Source organism: Punica granatum, chromosome 8, assembly GCF_007655135.1.
Source record: "Punica granatum isolate Tunisia-2019 chromosome 8, ASM765513v2, whole genome shotgun sequence".
NCBI classification, from domain to species: Eukaryota; Viridiplantae; Streptophyta; class Magnoliopsida; order Myrtales; family Lythraceae; genus Punica; species Punica granatum.
The window spans coordinates 8,037,114-8,059,207 of record NC_045134.1 but is presented as its reverse complement, the minus strand read 5'-3'; the positions used below and the strand labels follow the sequence as shown (position 1 = coordinate 8,059,207).

Genomic DNA, 22,094 nt, shown 5'->3' with positions numbered 1-22,094 from the left:
CGCTTTAGACAAGGATCCAATCAAAGGAATAATTGGAACTATTGTTTCGAGCTTCTTCGTAGCAGTCCGACTCGATCTCAGTTATTGAGAGAGGGTGTTTAAGGGCACGTGACAACGTGTCGGCAGAAATAGACCACACGTTGGCAGGTATTGAAGAGTAAAATGGGATAAATCCCATATCGGAAAATAAAATGAAAATTCATGGGTTAATATATGAGTTGGGTACTATCACTATCAGTTTGAGCTTTTAAATAAAAATGGACAAAAATTCGTATAAACCCAATGAAAATATGATACTATGAAATAACAGCATCTTCCTTTTCCGGCCCGACTCTAGAATAATTCATTTCTTTGGATTTTTCCGGATTAACAAGTTAGCTGTTACTGGTATATCACATATACTTGAATCTATGGCCACTATCAATTGGAAGAGTTATTTGTTTAGGCTCAGAGTGCCAAATCGAGCTCCCATGTCTTCACAACATTAGCGGTTGCCATAGGAGACGAATGCATGACATCCCGAGCGATCTATCTCCATTTGATTTGACTAACTTAGACGATCTTCAAAATCTTTTCAAATGGATGGGTGGTCTGATTCATTAACTTTTCTAGCCTTACTCCAATATACTCACATTATACGAAGCAAATGTATATAGAAGATATATTCATATATTATGTAGAAAATACATACAAATGCAGCCAAAAAAAAAAAACAGCTATGTTAAGTCAAGCTAATTGATGTGTCCATCTATTTGCTGGTTTGTACTAATTTTCTCCTTTCCAATTAAATCCACATCAGTACTGATTTTAAGGGAACCTTCTTCATTTTCATTCTCTTCTTCTCACTCCAATGTCTTTTCTCTGGTCCACCCCCACTCATCGAAAAATATGAAAAGAAAAAAAAATAGAAGAAGAAGAAAGGGAGATGGCTCTTTGTTTCTTACTCAATGGACTTATCCAAAACATCATGTTCCAAAACCACATTAATTTGTGATACAGCCTGGGTATTTTCAATTTTATAAAACTCGTAAAAACAAGCGACATGGATCGGATTGTAAACGCATATATACTGTCTCGATTTTCCATTAATGATTTTCTCGAACAAAACCGTTTCGCTTCCGCTCCCTCGTCTTATATAAATTAAATAAATTATATTTGTTCCTTATTTTTATGTCTCTTCTAACCGGAGGAAAAAAAAATTAAAAAGAAGATAATGACCTAAAAATCATTTCCCCAGTTGTCATAAGCAAAGCAACGACAGGAAACATTCAGATAAATAGCCAAACACAAACCCGTATCTGAAAACACCTTATTGGAAGATGATGATATTAAGATGCTTCCTGCATGTGGCATTTCTTATTTGTTAATTTTTCACGTTTATGAGTAAATGATAGACCACTTCGCTAATTAATCTCACGTGATGATTCTTCGAAATTATTCCAGCGATGCAAGAGAGGCTAATTAACGAATAAAAAGACATATCACGCGGTCATCCAATATAGGTAAATCTTTTAGAGTAGACAGATCGTGACACGCGCTCAATATAATTGATATCTCAAGCTCCTTAAGCAACTAATATCCAACAGGACAGTGCCTCATCGGTCTTCTCACGTTTGTTTAGTGAAATGAAACTCTGATCGTTAATGTATTTATCAATTGTATCGAGTGGTCCAAAGAGATGGAACTATTTTCGCGCAAACAGACATACGGTTATCACGAAACACATTTTGATGCCCACTATGAGATACCTCTAAGTCGATATTCCTAGGATAAATTTCTCCTGCAGAGTAGCTACCTAGAGGAAAAAAGAAATCAAGAGAGGACAAGAATGTTACTCCTCCTCATCTCGTCGGGAGCTTATATGGTTCCAGGGAATCTTGTCGTCGACTTAGCACCGTTGGATTGGATCCCGTATTTAGCAGGGGCCCTGCTTCCCCAATCCGAAAGTAGGGCGTAATGGCACCATAGAATTTTCGTATATCTTCGAGCATATGTTTATGAAAGTAATAAGAAGAAGAAAGTAGAGGAGACGATCGATCAATCACCGTCCGCGGACAATGACCGAAGTAATGGCTCTGAATACCCGACAAGTGAAAATATTCTGCCCCGTGTGAATGCTAACGCGTATTGGGCCTCAAATTGCTTCCAATAATTGCCAAAAAAATATTAATGGGGAAAAATAAAATTATATCTTGTTTGCAAGGTCGACCATATGTGAACATATCCGTATACCCAAGTTGTAATCAATCACTTCTTTGTGTGTTGTTTTGCCAGAGCATTTGAGTTGTGTTATGCTCACGGATTAAATCGAGTGCACAAAATAATTTTTTTTGTTGGCGAAAGTGATGGAGATTTCATCATTAATTGAGGTAGGCTAACAAAAAAATCTTGGAAGATTGATCAGTAAATATACATGGCGATCTTATTCCTATCCCACCATAAAAAAGAGTACAGTGACCGGAAAAAAAGAATGAATCGGGACGAACCCGACTAAATATATAGACTTGTTAAAGATAGTTGTATCAAATCGGATTTGAAGTGTAAAGTTTTAGATAACTACAAACTTTATTCGAATATCTATATATATATATATATATATATATATATTTGCATTGACAAACATAGATATAGACGGGATAATTAATAGATGGTTGATAACGTCTCTGCTCAAGATGTCTATTGGGATGTATGTGCAGTCTTTCGGTAATTTAACATGGTGTTGGAGTAAACCTGACTCATTCATCTTGCAGATATTAACTCACACATACACATGATCTGGACACAATATGCCCGAACCGTGCAAACTGTACAAAAGATAAGCTGGTGCAATTGTAGCCAAAGCTGTACAAGGTGACTTGACATGCTGCAGCAGACACCAAAGCGAACCTCGGTTCACCGAGGACTAGGAAGCCACCAAGTATGAGGTCACGTAGTGTGTCGAAAGACACTAGCAAGACCAACAGCTTCATTTTGAAATTACCAGAACATGATTGATTAATGAAAGACATACAAGAAGATAAGAGAGTGGCCGTGGCATGGGGTCATCAAATTATCTCGATTAGCTGGAGAGCCATGTTCTAGCTTGCCATAGATGCTTCACGAGTCCCAATGCAACTTGCCCCGATCTACCTTACACTTGCCTCTGAGTTACTGAGACTTCATCTTAATATTTTTAAGGTGTGCATCACATGTTATTAGGAAATCTATTGAACTAGTTCAAGCACAATTAGCCAGTTAAGGAGTAAAACATTTTCAATTATAGATTTTTTTTATTCACAAAACTCGAATCCGAAACTTTACTTATAAGTGAAATAGGCAAAATCATCCAAAGAGAGTGTAGTGCAGTAGCGTTTGCCATCGCCTGTTGACCTAGAAATCACATGTTCGATACTTAGTGAGACTACATGTGCCCCTTTATTAGTTATTTATCTCTTGTGCTTATGCATTTCATTGGAATTCTAACACGATTTCGAGTCATGATGACACACTTGGTTCATCAGTTCAAGTGTTTAATATTTTAATTCAAGTATTTTGCACTTTTATTACTTGTGATGAATTATACTAAATGCTAGATATTTGACCTAAAATATTAAACACTTAAACTGAAAGTAAAAATAATAAACACTTGTACCAATCACGATAAAAGTATTGGACACTTGAACTAAAGTACTAAACACTTAAACTGAAAGTACTAATACGTGTTACTTTGACTCCAAGTCATGCTAGAAAGACTATAAATTTTAATTACCAACCCTTCAAATACCTCTCTCTTTTTGCTAATGAATGTCCATTGATGATAAAAGCGGGTGCAGGAGAAATGTCCAAGAGAGTACATTACAGAGACAGAGAAAATACAACCAAAATCTACCGAAATCACTGCAAAGGAAATTAACATGTGACTAAAGCACATCAAATAAATTTAGATACAATTGCGGAAATTCTTGAGGTTGCTTCGAATACTTCTCCCATAGTACCTTTCCTGCAATGCATGATAGTTGAACAGTACCTAGTACCAACTCGAAGGGCCAGTCCTCCTGTTCTCTTAAATCCGCTCTTATCGATTTACCAATCGCAAGGTGACACGTTAAAAATGACAACGTTTCATGTACCACACGACACAAGCTGAAGTGTGAATATACAACCGATTATTTTCCTATGAGCAATGTGGGTTTTGATGTATGATCATAGCTAGGATAGTACATCTTCCCAACACCAAACATTAGAGATTTTCTCAAGATATGAGTTTAAACCAGGGATAGACCAGTATAAAACATATGTTTTAATTTGTATAGTGGTATAATCGAATTACTTTAGTTTACGCATTCCTTTATCTAAAGCATGGCCAAATAACGAATGCCTCTTTTAACAGAACCTCCCACTGTTGTCTCAACAACAGAGAACCAATATAAAATGTTAAAATGGTAAGGGACTCGAACACGAGACCATTACGTACTTACTACTACCAGGGAGTAAGAGTACTACATTCCGCGCCATTTGCAAAGATCAAAACAACATAGTGGTCCATATACCCTCCTCAGGAGGAGAAGACCGGTGACCAAACCAAATCTAAATCAGACTGCAAAGTGCAAATGGGCCGGCTGATGATCAGAACTGTCATTTGGAGATAGATAAAACCCTAGCTAACCAGCATTTCTTTGAAGATAGATAAAACCCTAGCAAACCACCATTTCCTTCTTCTTTTTCCCGATAAGATTGCGAGGTTTTCAACTTATTGGTTGATGCTAGTACATGTTCATTCATCGACTTGCCATGTTTACCAAGTGCTTTCAACAGGTTCTGGATATATGCGATCTATCCATTGACACGATAGTATGCTAACTATACTGCATCTCGTGATTGTCTGGCCAATGCAATTACAGCGTAGACACAGTTGGGAAATAATATCCTCAGCTAGCAACCAAAAAACATTAAACCCTTTTCCACAAGCTTTCAAAAACTTCCAACTGGGCACACTGATTTTGCCACTGCAAATCTCAACCCCTCCTCTACTCTCTCTCTCTCTCTCTCTCTCTCTCTCTCTCTCTCTCTCTCTCTCTCTCTCTCTCTTCCACTCAATTATCAATCTCCCAACACCCACCTCACACGCCATGAGATCTTGCCCATGAGCCTTTGTCCTAACCATGGTAATTCCACCGTGGTGTAAGAACTGCAATGAGAATCACAAATTCAGCAGTGGCTATCAGTTGTACTATCGTATCTTCTTTTGTTCCTCCCATGGTCTCTTCGGTTTCAAGCCATTCGCGGGTCGAGACAATCTATAGAATAAATGAAAATTCGGTTCGTGTAATGTGGCATGCCACGTTTACATGGGCCAAATTTTTTTTTTTACTTTTTGGTGTTTTATATACTCCCTTTTCTTTTAAGTGTATACTCACTAGTACTCGAAAGTCTAATAACCGCTAACTAATTCACAGTCAGAGTCGGATTTGCCTACTAATTGATAAAGTTCTTGTAATCTTGAATTTTCTCAATTGATAAAACTCAAACCTAAAGCCTTATTTAAAATAACATGAGTCCAATCATCTCAACTTATACTTTTCCTTAATTTTTGATATACTTGTATATGTATTGTCATATCCCACTTGTGCCGAATGGTCATTTTCTCGTTCTCGATTACTGGAACGTTCATTTGTTTTTGTTATCTTCCACGACACGGTTTTCAAATTGGATCTATACATTTGTATATAGAGCATTCCATAAATCAATATATATGCGCTCGGTCTAATACTAATTGAATGATTAACCCCTAGCACCACGCGGGAGTTTTCTAGCTAATTTTATAAAAACTGAAAACCACATTGTTCGATTAGGTAACGGCCTGGAAAGGTTATTATTAAGACTAGACGAATGCGTGAGCTAGAGCTATTGTAATAACGAAACCAATTATCACCAATAGGAACATGAGATATATAATATAATATAATTAGAATAATTGATGTGAGAACTCTACCCAATATACAGTCTAACATATAAAATTTATATGTTTATTTAGTAACTAATTGAACATTATATATAAATTTTAAATTGCGGCACGCTTGTACATAATAATACAATAGTAAATCAATAGTATCATGAGGCAATCTAACAGTAATAGGTCTCCAATTATGAAAATTCAAAGAGAAAATAATTTTCATCAGCAGTAAAAAAGATACACGTTCACTATATAAGATTTTGAGATGTCTTTGAGTTGGAAACTTTTGGACTTCTGAGAGTAGTAAATTTTTGGACTTTCATATAAATTAGAACTTTTTAAAATTTCGTCAAATAATAATTTTTTGACTTTTGCAAGTGAAGAGACTTTTAGGATTTCATCAATGACGTAACTCCATAATATTGTGTCATTTGTTAAAATTTGATAGGTTAAGACTCGAAGAGCCACTCAATTAGAGCGTAGGCTTATCCTACGTGGCATCATCTGATGCTTTGCTCTAGCTTTTATATATGTATATATATATTTGTTATGGTCGCCGGTCGGCTCATAGTGTCTGAAATCAAACAATGCCATAACCATCTATGACTCTATACGCATGCACCCTTGTTGGTGGCCACACTGTTGAAGATAGCAAATCAGTATTAACATAGAGTTACGCACATAATATATTGTATATATATTACCCTTCATGCCTAGCTTATTTATATTAGATAAAATTTAAAGAAATGTGGTTATATAGGACAGTAACATCAATCCTCCACCGTGAACTGTAAGAGATTTTTGGTTCGATTCTCATTGATAGAATTCTGATTGTGCCCTCTTCATGACTTTCACCTTCTCACATCACCCTCCAGGTCTGTAGGTCTCTCCTTACAGCCGAAATTTCAATGAATTTAGAATGTAATGAGATCTCATGTCCACAACGTGCTATTTTTTACATCACATTTCTCTGTGTAATCACTATTCGTTAATAGGACATTATTCGTATAGTACAGCAGGAATTATCTAGGTATGAGATTAATTTGTAGTTTACAAGAAAAATGTCTTCTTATTCGAAATTCAGTGAACTAAAAATCTCAAAAAACACAAGAGTTCCCGAGGACTAATTACACAGCCGACAGATCCGATATTATTTAACGATCGTGTCCGTGCACCCGGTGCAATGCGCCCCAAATACGCCCTTTAAAACCACCTCTAGGCCCTCACTTCCTTGCACTACATATAAACATACTATCATCAAATTCCCTCCTCCCTACAGTACATAGCTTGCTTTGATATTCCATTCCCATGGCTTCCTCCTCTTCCCGGGCCCTCCTCCTCCTCGCCCTCCTCCTCCTCGCAACAGTATCCACCAATGCCTGCTCCACCTGCAAGCCCCCAAAGCCGAAGCCCTGCCCCTCCCCCCAGCCCTCCTGCCCTAGGGACACCCTCAAGCTCGGGGTCTGCGCCGACATCCTTGGCCTGGTCAACATCGTTGTCGGGACACCACCCACCACCCCTTGCTGCACCCTCCTCAAAGGTCTGGCCGACCTCGAGGCCGCCCTCTGCCTATGCACAGCCATCAAGGCCAATGTGCTAGGGATCAACCTCAACGTGCCGGTCGCCCTCTCCTTGTTGCTCAGCGCTTGCCAGAAGACTGTTCCTCCCGGCTTCCAGTGTGCATGATATGTCGACCAAACATATATCAAACCAAATCATTGAATTCCTCAAAGGTATAATCTGAAAGTTTGTTCTTATTGATATATGTCATCGGTTACTCATTTTAGGGCTTAATAAATGTGCGAGATTTTTAGGCTGGCGTTGTGTTCGTTCGTTACTCCTTATTCTAGCATGCCGAGGTCGTGTTGCAAGTTAAAACTCAGTTGCAGGTGCAAGTATATTTGGTTATTATTATTTTTTTTACCTTCAATATTGTGTGATGGGCCAAAATGTGTAATTGTTGCTGTGTTACTTATTGACTACTATTGTTTTGGGCAATAATGCCTTTGGTACAACCTTCTGATGAGGCTGTATTTTTATTTTTATTTTTTTCCCCCTTACTAGACATATATATTATTGTTGTCAATTAATTACTATTCGGATCTCCTAATAATTCATCCACAGTTAAGTAAATTCTGTAGTCCCTTACTCGGACCGTCCGTCAATCCTCAGAACCGATCAACATAAAATCCAATTAATAGTCCAACTAAGAGACCAGATGATTTCCTATTTACCCAAATTTAACCTGTTGATGTATGAAATATATCTACAGGCACGTCACTCTTGGCGAAACACAAAATAAAAAAGATAGATGCATGTGGATGTGTATATATATGTGGATAAAGGACACATGGATGCTCCATATACATACAAGCTCTGTCTTGAGCATTTTGTCGAAATCGAGCCACCTTTTTTGTTCTATGGAAAAGGACTACGTACGGATGGATACCCGCTAGGGTCACGGGTCGCCTTAAGACTTGAGAATACACAAAATAAATAAATAAATAAAATAAAACTCCAAGCACATTATGAGCCCATGTGGAAAGACTGTCTAATTTAAATACAAAATAACATCGGTCAATATGCTGAGCACATATTAATATATCGTGGTCATATAGGAAAAAAAGAAAGGGTTACTAGGCAACGAGATCTCTCTCTCCCGGCTCTCCCTCTTTGTTGATGGCCCTGCAGCCATCCGACCCAACGAGCACTGGGGGTTCCGCGACCTTCCTGGTGGCTGGTGGTAGCAATGAACTCGTCGATCTGGATTGCTTGGTCAGTCAGCCACCATTGGGGTTGTTCAGTCCACCCCGCCTAGCACCATGGAGGCCAGCCTCCAACAATGTCATAGGCGGGCTTGTGGGCGACGAAGGCTGCACACGTTCTACGGTTCACAATGTGATTGACTGATTGCATCAATGATATCATTCGTTCATATCTCAAATCATACCACTTGGAGGTGTGCGTAGGCCTGTTTCAATGTACTATCCAAATCATTGGGCAGCCAAGCCCGATACAAGGCCAGCCAAGATGAGTGTTCCATGAAGTGCTAGAAAAGCTCCTAATCAAATATGGCCGTTCCTTCTTCAATTCATCCAGATTTTGAGTCCAGAAACAACCGCATACACCGATTGGCGCTTCGAGATTCTTCTAACTTGATGAATTCAGAGACCCATACTTATGAGGGTTAAAAATCTCGAGATCAAATCTTTTTCTAGTTAAAATCCGTTATCTTATGCATCAATGTTTCCAAGAGGCACAAAGCCCGAAATGCGGGGAGAAACCGGCCCAAATTGATAGACTCAAGTGCTGCAACTTCCTTCTCATGATGCCCATCATCGCATTATACGGCCACGGCCACAACACGCAACTCATGTAGAGTCTAAACCGAGGGCGAACTAAGATACTCATCAGTTTCAATTCAATCTACCGATTGCTCCAGGGAATAGATTTTATCAAATTAAGATTTCTGATGAATCGTCGCGAAATGAAAGAGCAATTTCTTATCTAGAGAAGAATCGACTAAAATTCCTAACGGCATCTCTTGCTGCGATGTCTTTGCTTGAGACTACAATTAATGTTACACCGAACAAACATCATCCTACATGAAAGGAAAAAGGTAATCAGATGACACAACATTACAAAGATCTTTACCCCGAGACCCTGCAGAACTTTCCACCACGCTCTGCCCGAGCATCATGTCTTTCTCCGAAGTCTGCCCGAGCATTTCCGACCTCCTCACATGCTCTGCGAGAAGCAGTAGATCTATATGTAAAGACTCGGGATGAATTTCGAAGACATGGTCATGCAGATAAATAATGGACCACCATCAACTGAAAATCCATTTCGAATTGTACAGCATTCAATGCTACAGCTGAGGAGATACTCAATTACCTCAACAACAGTCATCGATGTCCCGGGGTTCCACAAGAATGTAAAGTGGCTTTCCATCAAGCCTGCGCTGACCCTGATGCATTTGCGGCCACATCAAATATAAGGCACATTGACACCAAAAACTCAATCAAGATCTGTTTGATCACAACTAGCAAGTGTTCGACCACAATCAACTAGCTTAGTTCGGATCCACATTTAATAGCGGTTTGTAGAATCGAGCATTACCTTGACCTCAGGCAACCCGATGACACAACCGCATTCAACCACCTCTGCACCAGCACGTTCTGCGAAGTTCACAGTTTCTGATCAGAAAATGGAAAAGTAAAGAAACAGGGCAGAGCGAGGGGGTACCTAATAAAGGAACTTACCCAGAAGTTTAATTGCTGCAGACAAAGTGCCACCAGTAGCTACCAAATCATCGATCACAATCGCACGTTCCCCAGCCTGAACAGCACCCACATGCATTTGTAGACAATCCGTTCCATATTCCAACACGTACTCTTCAGAGAACACTTCACCTGAAAAATTAACAAACACGACTCTGTCGTAAGTGTCCGACACTCAAGACAACAGCTAGATAATAGGACATGAAGATGCACATAGGCGCTTATATGGACACTCCCTGACTCTCCAAAAGCTACAAAGCTTTCGTTGAAAATTTTGACTTTATCATCACGACAATTATACATTGCAAATCACAAAATATGAGATTGAAGACACATTTCTTGATGATGCAATCTGGACTGGGCTCCTCGTGTCTCAAGTACAGTTCACAGCCAGAATAAGTTCTCTCACAAGTGACAGTCCTTACAATGCTACCCATGTACAGAGGTATGGACAACAGTTGATTGTTCTCTCCAACACCCCACAGATTTCTCTGACAAGAATATAACTTAATATTTTGATTCAAAATTGCAAAGTTTCCGGGGTTTACTGGTTGTTGTCCAACTTACTCTTAGAAAAAACAGTGGCAGAATGACCATTCATTTGACGGATTTCACTCCTCTGCAGTTTGAGAGTTGGTACAGTTGACGTTGTCTCACAAATTTATTGACAGAAATTAGTAGTAGAATGTAACACACCAATGCACTACTTATGCCAGAATGGCTGTTCATTTTGCGGGATTTAGCTCCTTTGCAGTCCGGTATCGGTGCTAATGGTGTAATCCTATCAGGAATCTGCTATCATAAATAAAGACAGAAATATAACAAGACAGAACCAGCTGTACCAAACAATCCAGCGCAGAGGAACTCTTCCCCAGTTAAGAGACTTGATGACATCTTTCAAATTCATGGAATACTGTATTCACTTCAGCGGGTACATTATTACTCAAAGAAACATCCACAAAAGAACACTGAATCAACCTACTCCTTAGCCATCAATAAGGAAGCAGGAAGATTTTGTCCTGTGACTGTGAAACCTATAACTAAAGATGTTCAGGCAGACATTTCCCAACATTAAGACAGCAGCAGCGGTGGCATTAACTAATAGCAGGGAGGCATCTTTGCAAAGCTTCGGGCAGCATTTACTGCATTTACTTGTGAAAGTAAGCAGTTGAAGATGCATGCAGATCATCTCTAATGCAATTATGATTCCGAGAAATTACCAACCACCGACATTCAATTCTTTCTCCATTAAAAATAAATAAAATTGAAGATGCAATTAAGCAAGACTGAATCTTTCACCTGGCAGTTTCCTGGGCTTGCGCAAAGGAACGAACTTTGCACCAATGGCTAAGGCAATCGATGGCCCAAACATGAACCCTCTTGCTTCAACCCCTGGAAAAAAAAAAAAAGGAATACCAATTGAACCCATCTCTTGTCACACTTCATTCCAGTGATTGAACTGGAAATTTTATGTCTGGCCATGGAAAGTACGGAGCTTTAAGGATCAAAGAGTCGGTATCTTATCTGTGGGCTTTGAATTATTAAAATGGGTTTATAAGGTAATTAGTCTGACAGGATTAACTATCGGGGGTCGTATAAAATAAGGAACAGATGGAGACAATTGCTTTGACTCGTGTCAGAAGGGGGAGTTGACCATGGTTTTCCGGAAGAGCCCCATTTTTCCACCCAAAAATAGAAAGGAGAAAAAAAATCAAGAAGTGCCCGTTAAGCCCAACAAATCAGCACAAACATAGGAATTAAGCTGCAGAAAGAAACACTAGTCAATAAAGAAAATCATGCAGACCGGCGACAACAGAGATGTCCATGTCCCGGTACCGATCCACGAAGATCTCCACCGTGTCCTTGAACGCCTTGTGGTCCAGCAACAGCGTCGTGATGTCTTGGAACATTATGCCTTCAACCCCACAAAAAAAAAAAACAAACAAACAAACAAACAAAAAAGCTTTGAGGTTGAACAGCAGAGGAGCTCGAAGAAATGCCTGGCACAAGAGCAGAGCACAGAACAAGAACCTGGTTTGGGGAAGTGAGGGACGACCCGGATGGCCCGAGAGATGGCTTCGAGCCTCGGGTCCCCTTTTAGCCCATTCTCCGCTGCAAACATTCTACACCTCTCTCTCTTTCTCTCTCTAGAGGAAGAAGAAGAAGAAGAAGAAGAAGCTCTGGCTATGTGATGAGTTGAGTTGGGGGTCGTGTCTGAGAGTGAGGAAGAAAGGGAGAGCTGCTTTAATGGAGGTTTTTATTGATTTTTTTTTATATTTTTTGGATTTCTCCCTCATAAAAATTCCCTTACTATATATACATGGCTAAATACTACTGCTACAGCCTACTAATCCCTACTAAGGGTGGAGAGGGAGAGGGCGAGAGGGGGAGGGCTCAATCAAATCTTTTGCTGGGTTCATTGTCAGAGGAAGATATTGTTTGTTTATTTATGTTGGCCAAAACAAAGCACTATGGAGGAAGACAGGACGGCCACTTCAAACCCCCCCACCCCACGCCCTACCCCCGGCGCGTGCATGCCCACCGCGGCCGGCGTTCAACCCTCACTGACCTTCTCCTCCATTGTCCTCTCTTCCCTCACCACTTTCCAAAATCCTATAATATACAATGATTAATGATTTACTCACTGATTCAGCCAAAACGATTATGATTTAGGGGCCGAGGGAGCCTCTTCTGCCGTGTTGAGGAATTGCTCCGACTTTCTATAGTTGTTGGATCAACCTTTTGTTCGAAAAATCACGTCAGAAAAATGATTTGACGACGTCATGATAGTCGATTGTTCATATCGTTCGAATATGTTTCTTGCATGAAGTCATAAGCACGCACGCGCATAGGCGGACATCTAGATGTCAAGTCATAGGCATGCCCGCGCATAGCCTCTTTGTAAGGATATGGTAGAGTTCATCTATGACGAGTACTTAATAATCATCCACATTGAGGGTTGACGATTTATTTTTTATGTACATGAAACTTTTTATTTTTTTAATGCACGGTGTGTCGACGTATATGTGTGGACAATGATAAAAAGTTTGGAAATTCACTTTTTTATAGAGAAATTATAATCGAGAAATTAAAGGAGCAAGTGCAGGGACACTTTAAAAATCAAGATGTGTAATTATATGTACCCTTTTATTTAAAATTTTATTTTTGTATATTAAATGCATGAGTTCTTTCATACTAAAAAAAAATATCGTCAGTATTATATAAATAGAAAATTCTCTTTATCTTTTGTTATTTTGGACGGACTGATATGGATAGATTTGCTCCTACAACTTGCACAAAATTTATAATTTGATTCTATTGACACAAGGCTTTAAATCTGGGAATCATCTAAGGATATTGGGAAAATTATAAATTTGATCCTCTAGATTTCAATGCCTTTCTATTTTAGTGTTTTTTTCTAAATTTTTTATCGTTTAAATACTATACATTTGAATAATTTTCTGTTTTCGTCATTTTTATGTTTTTTATTTCATCATTACTTTTCTATTTTGGTCATTTTATCAGATTTTTTATTAGAAAAATTTTAAATTTAATCCTTAACCTTTTAAAATTATTCTTTTATCCTAATTATTTTTTTAATTCAATTTTTTCTTAATATTAAATATTTTTTTCTTATACTTTTACTCCTCAAATTCTCATAAAAATGCCCACACAATATTTTGAAATTTATAAAAAAAAAATTATTATTTGAAATCCAAAAATAAAACAAAATCTATCAAAATATATTTTGCGATTGAGGATGGTAAATTGAGAGGGAGAGAGGTGGTGGTAGCCGGTAAGGGACGAAGTCGCACTACCACCCTAGGGGAGGTCACCTTATGTCTATACTCCCATCCATGATTACACTTGCAACATCATTTCCTGCATTAAGGTTTACCATGTACTTGCATAGTGTGTCACTACCAAGCTCATACGTGTGGTTCGAGACTATTGAACCACAATCGTCTTTATTTTTCCTATATTTTTCTATTTTTTTAACTCAAAAATTTGAGTACCAATTCTCTTAACACAAACCGCCATTATCCCTACCAAGATTACCTACTATTTAAACGCTTATTCCTGCTCATTCTCTCGAGTAGGTTCACTGTTTTTATTTTATTATTTTGATATATTTTGTTTTATCTTTGAACTTAAAGTAATAATTTTTAAAAAATTTAAAAATGTCGTGTAGGCATTTTATGATAATTCTAGGGGTAGAAGTATCAGAAATAAAACTTTTACTATTAACAAAAATTGAACAAAATTGCGAAAAGTATAGTTTTGATTCTGTAGGTTTAGTAACTTTTCTGTTTTCATCCTTTTCTCATTTTCTTTTGTATTTTTGTCCTTCACCTTTCACGGAATTTCTATATTTAGCCTTCCGTTATGTTTACTGTTAACTTGGTTGAAATTGAGTAAGATTTGATGCCACGAAAATGAGATATAAAACCACATCCTCATCTGAACAAGGAAAAATCAGCAAATTAATAAATATTAAAATTTAAAAAGAAATATGGAATATAAAATTTTTCTTTTTCCTCAACTGATTTACTCATTCTCGTAATTAATGGATCAACAAGACACAAAGAGGTATGAAGAAGAATAACGACCATTCCAGTGCTCCCTGCGCTTCATCCTCTAGTATCAGCCGCATTGGCCCCTTTGCATTTTTCGCCTCAGCTCCATGCCGGTCCGTTCCTCATCTATAACTGCCTCATCCTTTGCAACTTTCCTCAAAGAGTGACTGCAAATTACTCTTTCCCTGCAACTTTCTCTCTCTCTCTTTCTTTCTTCTTAAATACTAAAATTGGGGCCTTGTTCCATAAAACCTTGATTTAATGTCAATTTGGAATGTGTCTGTTGGTTCTAAATCTATATGTTGGACTGAAAATCTCTATTATATGCTGTTGTTCCAGTAAAATCCCCAACTTTTTTGTTGGTCACTCCTTTCACCATTCACAAGGACATACGAATTTGAAATTAGACTTGAATCTTCTTTGATTTTTTTATGGCATAAATAATTCATGTAAGAACATCCTATATTTTGTTGAAGTACAAAGATGCATACTAATTTTTGAATGTATGATCTCCATAAGGTGAATCATTCTTCTCCTCCACTGTAGTGTAGGGATTGATCAACATTGAAGGTCCTACTCTTAAACAAACGTAAACAATCGAGGAGACTAGAACTTATATGAGTTCATTGTTGGAGATCTACTTCTCCGAAACTTCTTTCTTCTCTCTCCTCTTTCTAACTCTGTCTTTTATACTCTATCTCTTCCCAATTCCCAACTTACTTCCGCTCTCCTCCTACTAGGTTATGGTAATTTCCAGAAGCGAGATCATCATGGGTCTCCTAATAGATATCTTTGAAAGGTCAACAAAATAAAAGATTTAGGATAAAAAAAATAACTTTAAAAGGTTAAGGATCAAAATTAAAATCTTTTCTAATAAAAAATCGGATAAAATGTTGAAAATAGAAAAGTAATTAAAGATATTTGAGAAAAATGAATTAAGAAAAAAGAAAAGGACAGAAACAGAAAAATAATTAAAAGTATAAAATCTAAACAATAAAAATATTTTAAAAAATGAAAATAGAAAAGTCAAACGTAAAAGAGCAAATGTATAATTTTTCGAAGGATATTCCACCTCGTTCTAGTTTATGGAATTGTCTTATGGCTCTTGGACTTTACCAGTTTCTTGAACGTAATCCTTTTTTTTAATTATTATTAATTATTTTTATTTATATTATTTGTATTTATTTCATTTGCGACTCTGAATTGTCTAATTAATTGGGGTGGTAGGACCGACAGCTGTCCTTTTACGGATGGAGCTCTAAAGTCTACATGGCACTCAATGGAATTTTTAAATGTCCATGTGGCCAATTCGTGGTCCCATTTTAATTTTGAAATATCTTTGGGCACGTTAGCGTATCTTGGTAGTAAAGAGCCTTGATCGAGAAATTTATTGGGGGGAGGATGACTTTGAAAAGACAAAAAACAATAACATCAGATAGGTCGATATATAGTTTTAAATATGCAACAATTTTTTAGAAGAAAAATAATCGGATAATCATTCATTCACAGTCATATTTAATAAGCACAACAGGAACGACAAAATTTTAAATATAAAAATATGCCTAACATTTCTAATTCAGAGTTTCCAATACTATTATTAAAAAATTTCGAACTCATCCAATAATTTTTCCTACTATATATGATGAATGCAATAGTATGGACTGAACTATAAAAAGTACTTGGCAGCCTAATGAGCTACTCGAAAATATTACTACCATAATTTTGCCAAATGATGAGCTTTATAAGATGCATTTATTTTAGAAAACCCAACAAAAAAAATGAAATAGAGCAAAAAATTACATGAAATACTACCAGGTAGAAACCACGAGATATTATTAGCATCTGACTATTTAAAAAAATAAAAAAATTTATAAATTAAAAAAAAACTTTGAGGGATACAATAATAAATAAGTTAATATCAGTTCTTCCATACTTATTAGAGATTATTGGGTGGTTCGCCTGTAAGGTTCCCCAATCGGATCCGACAAGCGCATGGGACCATTCCATTCAAAAATTTAATATCCTTATTCAATATTGAAGTGATGTCACATGTTGGTTCCAATTTTTGTGCCTTTTAAAGGCTGAATTGACACATGAGACGCCACATGTAATGTTATTGCATAGCAAATTTGAAGGACGCATGTCCTTCAAACCTCCACTTGAACTCGAGTATTGCTTGGACGCTTCAAAATATGGGGAAAAAATTAAATGTGAATCAGAGTAACAAATGCGTGTCATGCATCCAATTGACGCGGGCACATTAAAATAAATTGTCCCTTACGAAGATATATTCCCAGTGCTGGCTTGAGAGTAGTAACGTGGAGGCAGTGCTGCCCGACAAACCTATTGAAATTTAGGGTGAATTTATTCCAACTTAATCAATAAAAGTGTTTAAAAGTTAGCTAGGAAAAATGAATAAGCGAAAGAGGGAAAGATGAAAAATGGAGCTTTATATTATTTAATTATTAATCAAAAACTATTTAATGAGGTAAGTAAAAATATTTAGCTTAATAAAATTAGTCTTACCGATGTCCATTTTCTAAGTAAAAATATTTGGCTTAATAAAATTAGTCTTATCAATGTCCATTCTCTTTCTAAAACATATCACCATTGTTATCATTTATCTATTTTTTTATAAATTTATTTTCTTAACTAATTAAGTACTCAATTTTAAAATATTTAATTTATCAAACACCACCTTAGTGTTGAACAGTATGTTTAGAAAAATCACGAAGAACCAATCGATCCTAGGCGTATATATATATATATATATCCTTGAAACACATGCTATGAGCATTAATAATGGATAAATTTCTCATATGTAATTAATCAACGCAAATTTTGTGATTCAGCATTTCAAGAATTTTATTAAGAAAGTATAACTATACTTAGATTGTCACTTCTTACATTAAACTAGTGCTGAAGTCCCCGCATTGCACGATTGCTTACGATTATAAAAATTTTAACAATTCATTGAAACATAGGTTTAAAAAGAATATATTTACATACTTTATATTTTATTTAAGAAAAAGCATATAATTATAGTTTTATAATTATAATTTGGTTTGTTTCTTTGTTCTTTTGAACAATTTTTGTTTGTACGTTCAGATCCTTTCTATTTGTGTCCATCTGATACTAACATCGTTAACTACAACTGAATTGGAGCCACAAGCTCGTCACATATAATACCCTTGCACATGAAAATTTACTTTAAATATTAAATATGATAAAAAGAAAAGCAAATTGACGAAAACGCAATAAGAACAATAATGATGATTAAAGACCAACGTGAGTTAGTTCAAGTGATTCGACACTTATTTCACTTAAGAAAGTCTCGGGTTTGAATGTAGAAAATTAAAACCGAGAGAACTTTACTCCTTAGTGGGCCGATCATATTATACCAGATTAGTCGGGTTCCAATTGAACTTTCGAATATCATTGTTCACATCGAAAAATATGATGATGATTAAAACCAATAGCTCTGCAAGTACTAGAGGTTAGAGCCCCACACATCATCCCAACGTATTCATCTACTTCTTCTCTTTTAATTCCTACAACGTCTACTTCGAGAATCCTGGCTTCTCTTATTCGGAATGATGTCAGTGCATGTTAGTATGGGATATGAGGGAGGAGGAAGGTTGGCTCCTGCGCTCCGAATCTATGTTCTTTCTCCACGATTTCCTCGACTTCTGGTACTATGTTCAGTTTGATCACTCATATCTTGATTCGACTTAATTTGGTCAGAAACAATTAGTGTGAATTCCATAGAGTTTAACGGTCAATCATACTAAGCACTTGGTTTTCATTAGCATGACTTTCTATTAGAAAATTTGCTCGAAAACAAACCAATTCTTAATGAATTTAACTATGCAAATGTAAAGTTGCTGGGCTGACCATCAATTTTTTTTCAAAGGTTTTTTTTTGTGGCCAATTTGTCTAAGGTTGTGTAAATTGAAGAGCAATAACACATATTCTTCAGTAAGAATGTGGACTTCAAACCATGGGATGAATTCCACAGAGCTAAAGAGTTTGAGAGAGAGTCAAAAAGTGGGGAGAGAGAGAGAGAGATAAAGAGAGCTTACAAAGACTGGCCTTCAAAAAGATGCTGCTCCTTCGACTCCGACTCCTGCATTGTTTTTTCAAAGCATTCGTGACCAAGAGATAAATAGCATGAATTGATCAAAAGAACCAAACTCCACTCCCTCTCTCTGTTAACCAATCGGATAGAAAACACTACTGAAAATCTAAGCAAATATCATAAAAACCAAAAACAGAGAAACAGAAACACGTAGAGAGAGACGTACTTCGTTGAAGCATAATGTGTGGAGGCAGAGTGAATTTAAACTTGGAGGGAAGAGGCCACGCATTGGAAGAGGCAGAAATGGAATTCATTGATTTGTGTGTCAAGAAAATACATTTTTATCTTTTTTTATTTTAATCGAAAAGTCATTATTTGTAAACTTAGTCGTGAAGGTAATATTTATTAGTCCTTGTGTTATCTTCTTTTTCCATCTTAAATTGTGATATGTCAATATCCTTGACTCATTGAAATCATCATGAATGCAATTAATTATTTTAAATTAATTGTTTGAGTACCAAAAATATCATAGATGTACAGGGAGCGTGAAAAAACATTACACCAGGAGTTGTGAATTTTCAAGATTTGATAATAAGTTGGGATTTTAAATACGACTTTAGGGACTCTATATATTTTTGCTTATATATATATATGTATAGAATAGACTAGTCGATGGCGTCCTCACTGTTTGAGCTTCTCATTTACATAGTACATAATACACATTTCAGTTATTATTAATTTACTATTTTATTAGCAAATGTAATATATCATCGCTTTTTTTTGGCCAATTAATTATATATATGCCAGTTTTGACCTGGCTGTGACTATTTTTTCCCCTTCCTCTGCTCTTCTTAAAAAAAAAAAGAAAAAAGAAGGGATTTGACAAGTTATTTATTTATCAGGACAATTATTTTTGAATAATGTGTTTAATTGTTTAATAGAATAATTATCTAAAAAATTGTTGTAGTGATTCTGCTTACACTCTTAAGGCCTTGTTTGGTTTCATAATGTTATTTTAGAATCACAATTCTAACTTAACTCTACTCACTACAAAACAAAATAACTCATACAAAGTCAAAGAGTGAACCTCATTTATACCACTTTTTTCCACAACAAAATAACATAACTCATACAAAGTCAAATGATGAGCTCCATTTATACCACACTTTTTCAAAATCAAAATCTGATTTTAAAATTTTACTATGAAACCAAACGCAACATTAAGTTTTTGTATATTTATATTGATTGACTGATTCCGCTTATCTTGAAAACTCCGGATATGCAATCTGAATAAACAATTCACCTCGTAAAGCTATGCACGAACGAATGTTCAGAAATATATTATTTCGTGGATTTTTACTCTCTCTCTTTTTTTTTTTTAAATAAAGGAGAAGTTTTTTTTTAAAAAAAAAGCCATGCGTGTTTTTCGTTTACCACGCGCGGGTGAAGAATCGACAGCAATTCCTTCTCAAAGGAAGAAGAAGATCTCTGACTTCTTCTGCATAACATAAAACACACTTATCTAAAAGGGAAGATTCCGATGTTTCATCAGTCTCCTTAATTTTGTTAAGACCAGCTAGCACTTGTCCCATATTAACCAGCATGCACCCTCCCTTGATCCCCTCTAATCCGACGGCCCTTACCCCACATCCCAGAAATCCTACGGTCTGGCTTACGCTGGTGATGCTCCTGCTGGCATATATGGCCGCTGATTTGGGTGTAACTTCAATTATATTCGATTCGATCGCTGAACTTTTCCTCCTGTCTCAGTTTAGCCCCTGAATTTGCTCTGTTAAGGCATGTATGTGTCTCAAACCCAATGCACATTGGAAAACAAAAAGACGGATTTGAGGTGTTTCTTTTCTTGTTCGGCAATTTGCAAGGCATGATTTGATAAATTCGAGGTCGAAAGTATGGACCAATAGGATCAGGCTTAACAAACATTTTACAAGAGGAAAAGATTTTGTTGATTCTCTCTATCCATATGAAGGCAAATGGTGAGAATGTGATATTAGACCTTCCTTTCATTAACTTATATGTGTATTCCAAGCATTATACGTGTAATGAATAAAAAAGTAGAGTCAAAGTTATATCTAGATTATGCTTTTCCGCCGATAACAAGGAAGATAGGCTTAGTAGATAAAGAAAAAAGAGTAAAGAGCAATCGTAAACTTGATGATTAGATAAAAAATTGTAAGATTTGAAATTATAAAATATTATAGAATATGGTCATGACATCTTAGCTACTTATACATTGGAAAACGAGGGATTTGAGGTGATCCTTTTGTTATTGGACGATTTGCAAGGCGAGATTTGAGAAATTTGAAGTCCAAAGTGTACACCAGCAGGATTAAGCTTTCCTTTTTAAACAAACATCAAAAGATAAAAAAAGATTTTGTTGATTCTCTCCTTAAAATATGAGAGCAAATGGTGAGAATACAATATTATACCTATTCATAAAATATATCTATTCGATAAAAAAGTAAAAGTCAAAGTTAGATCTAAATTTTACTCTCTTTTTTTTTCTCTCTTGATACTAATAAAGGTGAAGTTTAGTAATAGAGTGAAGTCTAACTCTACTATATTCCAAATATTAATGTATATATTTAAATGAGATTGTAATGCTAATTGAGAAAAAGTACGTGTGAGTATTTATTATTAAATAAAAAAATATGATTATGTTGTTGAATTGAGAGAAAAATAAAGTGAAGTTAAGTAGAATATAATTGAACTCCATAAACAAAGAAGGCTTACTCAAAAAAGTATACTGAATGCTCAACAAAAATTACAAAATCAAGAAATATTTAAGAGATTCTCCACTACATAAGAAAGAAAAAAAGCAACAAACACCTAGGCTAAATGCACGTAGCAGTGAACTCCGATGTCTCGATCTCGACCTCCTGCCAATTACAAAGAAGATAAGCTTAGTAGATAAAGAAAAGAGTCAAGAGCAAGTGTTACTGCACTATACTTATCCCGAATTATGCTCTTTCCAGACTTGTTGATTAAATGAAAACTTATAGTATGTGATACTAATAGAATATTATATAATATGAAAAAAAATCTCAATTTATGTTCCCGAAAATTCTTGCTCCCATTGAATCATCTGTATCTATAAGCATTAGGATCCCGATTCACGGATCTCTTGGTTTGAGAAATAAAAATAAGAGGATCAAACCATTTCTTTCACGTTGTTAACATACTCAACAAATCAATATTATGATAAA

The 22,094-nt window shown here is 36.2% G+C and overlaps 2 protein-coding genes across 2 annotated transcripts; one reads left to right on the top strand and one right to left on the bottom strand.

Moving 5' to 3' along the window:
- Positions 1 to 7,155: 7,155 nt before the first annotated feature.
- LOC116188394 (14 kDa proline-rich protein DC2.15-like) lies at positions 7,156 to 8,026 on the top strand. The gene has a single exon (XM_031517719.1). The coding sequence runs from the start codon at positions 7,241 to 7,243 to the stop codon at positions 7,616 to 7,618; it is 378 nt and encodes a 125-aa protein (XP_031373579.1). The 5' UTR covers positions 7,156 to 7,240; the 3' UTR covers positions 7,619 to 8,026.
- A 1,316-nt stretch (positions 8,027 to 9,342) lies between these two features.
- On the bottom strand, positions 9,343 to 12,635 carry LOC116188392 (adenine phosphoribosyltransferase 5-like). The gene is made up of 7 exons (XM_031517718.1): positions 12,244 to 12,635; positions 12,017 to 12,127; positions 11,512 to 11,604; positions 10,195 to 10,344; positions 10,052 to 10,110; positions 9,827 to 9,899; positions 9,343 to 9,679 (listed from the first exon to the last, which is right to left on the bottom strand). The coding sequence occupies exons 1-6, from the start codon at positions 12,332 to 12,334 to the stop codon at positions 9,828 to 9,830; spliced, it is 576 nt and encodes a 191-aa protein (XP_031373578.1). The 5' UTR covers positions 12,335 to 12,635; the 3' UTR covers positions 9,343 to 9,679; position 9,827.
- Between the last annotated feature and the right edge of the window lie 9,459 nt (positions 12,636 to 22,094).

Coding starts and splice junctions, on each gene's coding strand:
- LOC116188392 (XM_031517718.1), bottom strand. CDS start 12,334: ATGTTTGCAGCGGAGAATGGGCTAAAAGGGGACCCGAGGCTCGAAGCC. Junction 11,605..12,016: donor GGACATCTCTGTTGTCGCCG/GTCTGCATGATT, acceptor TTTTTTTTCCAG/GGGTTGAAGCAAGAGGGTTC. Junction 9,900..10,051: donor TCGGGTTGCCTGAGGTCAAG/GTAATGCTCGAT, acceptor CAAATGCATCAG/GGTCAGCGCAGGCTTGATGG.
- LOC116188394 (XM_031517719.1), top strand. CDS start 7,241: ATGGCTTCCTCCTCTTCCCGGGCCCTCCTCCTCCTCGCCCTCCTCCTC.